The sequence below is a fragment of the Nansenia antarctica genome (assembly GCF_963989245.1).
Source record: "Nansenia antarctica genome assembly, chromosome: 2".
In the NCBI taxonomy this organism is placed as follows: Eukaryota; Metazoa; Chordata; class Actinopteri; order Argentiniformes; family Microstomatidae; genus Nansenia; species Nansenia antarctica.
The window spans coordinates 45761630-45770991 of NC_137675.1; the positions used below are offsets into that span (position 1 = coordinate 45761630).

The 9362-nt window shown below is 43.3% G+C and overlaps 1 protein-coding gene across 1 annotated transcript; it reads left to right on the forward strand.

Moving 5' to 3' along the window:
* Positions 1-2330: 2330 nt before the first annotated feature.
* rras (RAS related) lies at positions 2331-8971 on the forward strand (the record flags this gene model as incomplete). The annotated part of the gene is made up of 6 exons (XM_080524420.1): positions 2331-2417; positions 2698-2785; positions 3233-3335; positions 4269-4377; positions 8341-8459; positions 8853-8971. 6 exons carry the CDS (start codon positions 2331-2333, stop codon positions 8938-8940), a joined length of 594 nt encoding a protein of 197 aa, XP_080380546.1. The 3' UTR covers positions 8941-8971.
* Between the last annotated feature and the right edge of the window lie 391 nt (positions 8972-9362).

A 9362-nucleotide genomic window follows, 5' to 3' on the forward strand; every position in this document is an offset into this window, starting at 1 on the left:
ATAGAGTGAACACCAGAAGGGGAGGGAAACCTACATCGCAAACAAGGAACAAGTGGCTAAGAGGAACAATTGGCTCAGGATGAGGCAATTCTGTTAATGAGGGCCGCCTTGGTTTTACACAAGTACTGCTTACAACGAGCCCACACATTTGACGGCTCCTTCCCGTCCAACTGTCTCACAACATCTGTTGCTGAACCCTTACGAGTGTTCAATGATATCGTCCTCCATGGTCCAGAGTTCCTCAAACCCTGTGCAGCTAATACAGAAGATGCCAACCTGCAACCGAGAATGTCAATGTCAGAAGTGCATTTGGCGCCACCCATCACACCTGCAAGACTGACGCAATACGTCACAGCAAGGACATTGACATTTGCCAATCGACCTGACCCAAAAGCCAAACAAAACAAAACAATTGCATTATGCAAATTAGGGGTCCAGACACACCCAATCATGAATATAAGCATTCTAATGTGTTTCTAATAGTAAAAAAAACATAAAATAGACACCAGGCTTGCATTTCTAGTTCATTTGGTTCAAAAGTTATAGCCGAAACCTTTTTCAGAGGGCGGCCATATTGATTTGGCCGCCATGGTGACCATGGCGGTCGTTGGCTCGGGCGCCCTGGCTAAATCACTAGAGCATACTCTGAGCTACATCTGGGCCAAATTTGGTGCTTTTGCACAAATGTGCAACATCCCTAAGGCCCCCAACTAAACACCAAAAACAGAAAATCTAAAAAAAAAATCTGGAAAACATCAAAATATCTAATTATATATACATGAGGCTTTTATTTTTAGGCTACTTACTTGAAAGAAGGTAAAGCAAAGATGAGGGAAAAATGCAGTTGTGTGATAACATATTCAAGGCCTAAAATCAACACAGTCATATGTGGAAAAATTAGGCTATAGACTATAGACCCATGTTGTTTTTAAAAGTAGGCTGGGCCTGTAGGCTTATTCCACTGTTAGGTCATTATATTAGTAATCACACCCGCCCTACTGTAAAATCTCCCATAAACAAATGTCTCAAGGCCAAATAAGGGCACAAGGTGTGAATGGTCTCTTTATTTATTTGAGATGGTTATAAAAGGTCTCATGGATTGTGACGAATCTGCTTTACTTGTGCTGATAAAAAAAAAAAAAAGTTTTGGTAAATTACACCTTTCTTTTTCATTTCAACCTCTGCAGAAGTTGAAAGATGCGTGCGAATTAAAGGCTACAATGCATTGGCTACAATGAGGAAACGGGTCTGTCCAACACGCCCAGTAGACCACGCTGCGGGGCTGCGTTTGAACTCTCCACTCATGTAACTTTTCTTCCGTGCTGACTTTGGTGTCCCGGAAGTTTGTTGAATGAAACATGCATTTATAAATCAGTTAACATTTTGCTTTGTCACAGTTCGGTGCCATTCGAGTGAAAGATACCCAAATACATTTTAGCACAGCTTTTTCCTCGTGATTTTTCCCTCCCCTCCTTGCCTTGAAGGTAAACGAACAAAGTAAGATAAACGTGTTGATCGCCTTACCAATCCGAACGCACCCCAGATTTCGAGAAACCCCTGGCAGAGAAAAAAAACGTAGCCTTGGGGCGATGAATAAAGAAAGTTACCGAAGACGAAGAAAGAATGAAGAAATCGTCAAGAGCAAGTTAACTAGACTCTACGAACTTGTCTTTGTCTGCATGCAGAGCTGATTAGCTGGATCAGTGTAGAGATCATTCATGTTAATCGAAGTAGCCTAAGAAAATCGGGTTTTATTTGACTAAGTAGGTTAAACTAATTTGTTTTACTGGAGTCAAAAACTTGGCACCGATAGCCTGATTTCAGTACTCAAGGCGGGTGCGGAAGACTTTTTCTTCGGACAAAAATGATGAGACAGGCCTCTCCGTTTTCAGATTGTAACATAGTTAGGCCCATATGGAGACAGTGCTGCTATTTTACCGGTTTATGTAGCGAGATAGGAGGGTTATAAGAAGGAAAAAGCTGTGGTACAACTACACGGGATTCAACTCACTGTAGCTATTGTTACAGTGGAGAGTTTGGCAAAGTAAGGCTACAGCTAAAGTTGGTGAATGCAGATCGACTGAACACTGAATTATTAACGGAAATAATATCAAGAGCCTAACTATTTGGTGTTAGTGTTCCAGGTTGACCCAGGTTCAAACAAACGCACTACGTTCTTTTATGCCTTTTTTCCCCACCCGGTTTCTATCAACTTCTTTCCAACTATTTTGAGGTTGTCCACTTCTACTTTCTGGCCTGTTTTTACTAAAACACACATCGCCATTAGCTTATTACGTTTTTAAAAAGGGCATCCGAGTATTTAATCGACCATGACTGCCGAAGAGGAGAGATTCAAACTGGTCGTCGTGGGCGGAGGCGGGGTGGGCAAAAGCGCGTTGACGATCCAATTCATTCAGGTGAGTGCGACTTTATACATGTAGGCTATATATTATTAGTAGCCTATAGGCGAATTGGTTTCATTGTGTGCCATTGCCTTATCTAATAGTGAAGGCTATATTTACTTATATTCGTGCGCATAATAGTCTATATCGTTTTAGGTCCCATCATCAAATGCACTAAACTATAATATGGCCTTGAACTATAGTCGTCATTTCTTTCATTGTGTCTATATGGATGATCCCACACACTCTATCTTTCCTTCTCGTTTTAAACGTTGCTCTCCCATCTCTTCCACAGTCCTACTTTGTATCAGACTATGACCCCACCATTGAGGACTCCTACACTAAAATCTGCACAGTGGATGGGAAAGAGACACGGTTAGACAGTAAGTATTACTCAATGGTTGTCAACATTGCCGTTTTCTGATACTAAGGGAACATTGGTACATAGGAGTGCCCCAGTGTGCAAGGCCAAGCCTGTGTAATGTCTCTGATCTGCCCTGTCATGACTTGTCATGCAGTTGGAATAACGTTGATGTTCTATGCCAAGGTGTACTCTTGTATGCCAAAACCATAATGTGTCCCTCCATCCATGTTCATATTTAAGCAACCGTACCTTTAGAAACCTTTTACCTTTAGGAAACTCCCTCAGTCTCACATCTGCTGAGGAGGTTAACTCCATTTGTGGTCTAGTGTGTGAAGTGGTGAGCTAGTCCTTCACCCCCCCCCCCCCCCCCCCCCCCCTGAATTTGCTGCAGTGTGTTTGTGCTATATTCACATCTTTGTGCATTGTCTACACTGTTCATCGGAGTCTTTGTGTGGGTGTGTGTCAGTCTTGGACACTGCAGGTCAGGAGGAGTTTGGGGCCATGCGGGAGCAGTACATGCGCTCAGGAGAAGGGTTCTTGCTGGTTTTTGCCCTGAACGACAATGGCAGGTAAGAAACCGAAAACACTTTTGTTTGTGTGGTGTGTAAGTCTCCTTCCCAGACACTTCCGCCCAAATGCGCAAAAGGTCTGGTGAACCAATGTGTCAAACATGGCCTTCATTAAGTCAATAAAGAGTGGAGCAAACGAATGCCGCATAGCCATTGGCTTAACTCCACATCAATCATTTCCCACAGCACTTCCCACCAGCAGCTTGCACATTGCACATTTCTGATCTGGAGCTATACGCTTGCAAGCCGTGTGATTCGCTGAAATCAAATAATAACAAATACTTTAGTGAAGTCACTCCCACCTAAGGCCAGGTTTGAGTCGTTGTTATTCCAGGCTTATGTGCAATAGCCTGGGGACAAGGTTATTTTGGGAGAGTGAAGGTACAAAGGCGTGTTCACATGGTAGCTTTTTGTCAGCTGGCATGTCTGTGGGAAAGGATGGTCCGATGGTTGATGGCTCACTCTAACTAGAGGAAGTGAAACTGTAATTATCACTCTGATTTTAAATGGGTGGTTAACATGTGTTTTTTCCTTTTTTTGGGACATTATATACACTTGTATTATTACAGCAGCCCACTCCTTTAGTTACTGTTGATGCAATAAACGGTATTTCCCTGAGTTGCGCACTTCTCTTCTAAAACCATGGAGGAGGTAGAGAATGAATGCTCACTTCATGGAGAAGGTAGAGAAGTGAAATTCAGCACAAGCACTTAATACAATAGTCCTGTTCAAGCTAACGAAACATGTATTTACTCCAATGAGGGCGCCCTTTCATCTTCTACTTTTCGGCTTCCACTCAAAGACCTCTCAAAATGGTCAAGGTGTCATTAGATCAGTATCAGGGTAACTCCATGAATCCAGCCTTCCCAGAGCTTCGTACAGATTAATGTCAGTCCCGTGATGTTTTTTTTTTCTACTGTTCTTCTTCCCCAGTTACAACGAGATCCACAAATTCCACACGCAGATTCTGAGGGTGAAAGATCGGGATGACTTCCCCATGGTTCTAGTTGGGAACAAGGCCGACTTGGACCAGCAGAGAGCGGTACTCCCCTTTGGCTTCACTTTCATTTCACTGTCATCTCAAAATGACCTCAGCTGGACGTTTAGCCTCTTTGCCAGCGGGTTTCCGCTTTAGCCAACCAAACAACAACATGGCGAAGGCGTTGGCTTCAGCAGTCACAGACAGACTGGTACCCAGTCTAGCTGTTCAACTACTGACATCCAATGAATGGCAAACCTAACCAAATCTAAAGTAGCATTGCTACATTTGTTTATCCAAATGCTAGAGATAAGACAATTTGAGTACATTGAAGGCATTTCAATGTAGACACTACTGCTAAAGCGAGAATGCTAATATCGATGTCAATGCACACAATTCTGATTTGATAATGCTAGATAAAAATGGGTATGACACTGGTTTGATGGAAACAATGCTAACAGGCAGTCTTCATTGCATTCCTGTGACATTCATAGATAGATAGACTTTATTTGTCATTGTTACAGTACAGGTACCAAACAACGAAATTTAGGAATGAATTTATTCACGAGCCCTTTTAATAACCTGTACAAACATCTGTACTGTGGGTACTTCTGTTAACTATATTCACTGAGACACCTTGCCAGAGACCTGAAGTTCTGTGAGCTTGTTTTCATTGTGGCTAGCCTCGGTCTCTGCAGGCTAATGAGGTGCTGTGGTGTGTAGACAACCCAAATGTGTTACAAACACAGTCAGACTGAAACTAGAGGCAGGCGAAAACAGAGCCAGGTGAAACCAACAATTTCCCCCCACATTTACATTCACATTTACATTTTTGGCATTTAGCAGATGCCTTATTCCAAAGCAACTTACAATCAATACATTTGAATACTAAGCATGTGAATCAGCAATCCACCATTCGTTGCAGGAAGAGTAATCTAGCTCGGGCCCGGGGCCACTGATAGAAGGAAAACCCTTCTTCTACCACCTTCTTCTAAAACTTATTATTTTTTCTTTACTGGAGAAACTGAGAAACAGTACAAGGGGGGCAATAGAAGTTATTAGGGACACAGTAGAGGGGAAAGCGGGTGTCTTTAGGAGACGTAGTGGTGAGGGTCAGAAGATGTCTCAGGAGGAGCAGTTAAGATGTAACCTGAAGAGATGGGTCTTCAGTCTACGACGGAAGATGGGTAGTGACTCTGCCGTTCTGACAGCCGTGGGGAGCTCGTTCCACCAGCGGTAACATAACTCACACAAACACACCAATCCAGTCAAGTAAAATCAGCGGTCACTCCAAAGCAGAGTATTATGACACTGTTTTATTATTTATATTTACCGTATTTTCCGCACTATAAGGCGCACTTAAAAGCCTTTAATTTTCAAAAAAAACGACAGTGCGCCTTATAACCCGGAGCGCCTTATATATGGATCAATTGGTTAATTTGTTGATCCATACTGGTTGTACACGGCGCTCAAGGCGCTCTGTCAAAATGTTTCAGTACGACTGGTAAACTACAAAGCCGCACCGCTTGCAGCATTACGGTAATCAGTAAACACCAAGTAGAAGCGTCTCTACAGTCACTATTCGAATGAAGGCAACAGCGCGAGCACGGGACATGAACATCGATGAATTTCGAGGCGGTCCTTCTTGGTGCTTTCAACTTGAAGTTTTAAAGTACCCACTCGATATAATAAACAACAGTTTAACGATCACTAAACACTTATAATTTGTGTATTGGATTCATTATTCTCGTTTGGGTTGGGTTGGGTTGACTTGTTGACTTGTAAACATACTTTCGTTTTAGCTCGTGTTCAAAAGCAAGAACTGTGTGTTCATCTAGTTATGTGTAGTTATGTGTTTTTAGCATGTCGATGTTCTCCCAGTATGTTGTCATGTTATTAAAATACAGTTGAGACCTTCGTAGCGATGTGTTTTGTTAGGAGCGTTCGTAGCTGTGGCTGCGTTCATAGCTGGGGCTGCGTTCAGAGTCACTTTTCTCCCATTCAGTGTTTGAGGTGAACCAACATTCAAATACGCCTGTCGTGTTCAATCTTTCTCTGATTTGAATGTATGACACATCATTTGAAAGCTTACCATCTGTAGTTTAAGCATGTGTAAAAACTGAAAAATTACGTTGCACATTTCACCAGGAGCTGTCACATATTGGTTGTTGGTTATAATTGTATAGCCTATTGGTTGTTTTCTGGTGTTGTTTTGCTCTGTTTGTAGTCTACTTGATGTATTTTTTATCAGCTGTTAAATCACCACAGCGGTTAATCCACTAATAGAGATAATAGCAGATTGAAAATGCTTGTAGCTAACTACTCTATATCTCGTGGTCGCAGCTATTGCGAATTGCTATTCACGCGAGTCAGCTGTGAATCACCGCAGGTCCTTGACGCTTGTTGCAAAAATGGATGACGAACGGCTGATACTTGAGGTGGAAAAATATATATTTTTGACAGTGGAGCAGGTAGAACGTTGACGGTGACAACGCTCAGGTGGAGCATGGACAACGGGAAGTTGACACAACACCGATGGAGAGGTGACTCAACGCAGTAGGTGGAGCTTGGGCGTAACGCAACCCCAGTCAAACGTTTGACTGCAGTATTCTATATTCTATTCTATGCGCTTTATAATCCGGTGCGCCTTATAATCCGGTGCGGCCTATATATGAAAACAGTTCTAAAATAGGCCATTCATTGAAGGTGCGCCTTATAATCCGGTGCGCCTTATAGTGCGGAAAATACGGTAATAAGAAATTATATTATATTCATTTGTCTTTGTTTTAATCAAAAACACTCAGAGGAAGAGCAAAGCATAGCATGCCGATCCCGGTGCCAGAAATGGTCTCTGTTCTCCCTTTTAAAAGTGCTTCCCTCTATGATTGGGACTTCCTACGCTATAGAAACCTAACTATTTCCATAGCTAAGGCTTACTCGTCTTGTATCATTCTCCTTCATCTGTGATGACAGGAAAAAAAAGCCCTGGACAGGTGAAATCGGAAACCTGTCACGCATTTATTATATAACATCTATTATTATATATAAATGTAATTCCTTAGGCTGGGGGTATAGACTTTTGCGTTCCCTAACTTACGGTATTTCGTGTGATTTAAAATAGTTAAGAAACCGGCTAGCTTGACGGCCTCGAACGTTTGTGTTAACATTGTTGCTAGTGGTAATGTTAATATAGATATATGATGCTAGCTCACTGTTGCTACTCTAGGCCAAACGCAGAAGAGGATTGTTTGTTGTCGATGTATGTGATCTGTTTTATGAAATGTTATCAGAGTTTCTTGTTTCTAAGCTAGAGCTTTGCTGTTGTTACATACATAGAGCATTTTAGGTTTGCAGTTGCCATCAAATATTTCAGTCACAGAAGCCAATCAGAAGAATGAGGGGGGGAAAAGGGCAGAACATTGGCTTCCGATCTTTTTCTGACTATGTCCCATGTGTACCTCCAAACCTCTTCCCAAGTCAGGGAAGTCGGGAAAGGCTAGGGGTGAACAATTAACCTTGTAGAGGAAACATGCCATGATGGTTACTTGTGTGGAAATGTTGCATAGTACATCTGAAACCTCAGTGTAACTCTCTCCATACTCAAAATCCTGGCGGTAGCCTTACCCCCTAGCCCCCCCCCCCCCTCCCCAATAGCTATACCCCCCCCACACCCAGCCCCCTCCACCCCCCAACAGGAGGTACATGCCCCCCCCCCCCCCCCAATACCACTCAGGACTTCAACTTAGCTTTTGCACCACTGCTGTTTGCATACTGTACATATACCCTAACCGTACATATTGTATTGATAACCATTACCCTTGATCTGTACACATCATACGGCACATATCTTAACTGGACATATCTTCGCCCTTGTCTGTACATATCACACTGTACATGTACATGTATATCTATATATCTGTCCATACTTTTATGGCTTTTGCACTATTGCACAAACTGCGTTTCATTGTCTTTGTACTTGTACTCGGTCAGTGACAATGAAATTGAATGTGAATGTGAATCCTGCAGATCTCCAGAGAGGAGGCCCAGGCGTTCGCCAGAGAGAACAGGATCCACTACATGGAAGCGTCGGCTAAGAACCGCTACAACGTGGACGAGGCCTTCCTGGAGGTGGTGCGAGCTATCAGGTACTTTCAAGCTGTCATTGAGTTGACGGTGTGCCTACGAGGCTGGTGAATAAACCGCTCTGTTCACATTTATGGCCAGATGATAAAGAGTCGGCCAAGCAGCAGCCAGTTCTGTGGGGATTCTAGACAGAATTGGGATTCAAGGGTACCTTGAAGTGTCTCTAGTTCCCACATACATCATCAACTCATCATCTGATCCCCAAGCTTGGGTCACCAGGGGCACCAGGGGAAGGAACGTTCCATCAGTTGAGATTGTTTTCAACAGTTTGATTTGCTGAGCACTTCTCTCTCTCTCTCTCTCTCTCTCTCTCTCTCTCTCTCTCTCTCTCTCTCTCTCTCTCTCTCTCTCTCTCGCTCTCTCTCTCTCTCTCTCTCTCTCTCTCTCTCTCTCAGAAAGTTTCAGGAGACAGAGAGTCCCCCTCTCCCTGCTAACCACTCAGGGAAACAGAACAGTGGTGGCTGCCCCTGCACCCTCCTCTAACTGCCCCCCTCGCCCCTCGCAACAATGCTACCATGGAGACCAAACCCCCCTACCCTACCACCGACGTGCTTGACACCTTGCAAGTCTGTCTGGCTTACATGAAGGGAAATGGAAGACATCAGATGGGCTGCAGATGCAGAACGTGCCAGATGGGGGTTTGGGTGGATGGGTATGTGGGTTCTAGGTCGGGGGGGCTGTTTGTTAGTTACCGAAGGGTCCAACGGTGAGGAAAGTGGTGGACTATAACATTTTGTTTCATTCCATTTTCTTTTTTTATCAGACATTTAAAATGTTTTTATCAATTTTTTTTGTATGTATTTCAGGTTCTGTCATTTTTCCAAAGCAGTGATGTAAAGGGAGAGGCCTACAACACAGGCTGTAGAGGGAGGGAGGGAGATGAGGTGATGTTAGGGAAGTAGATC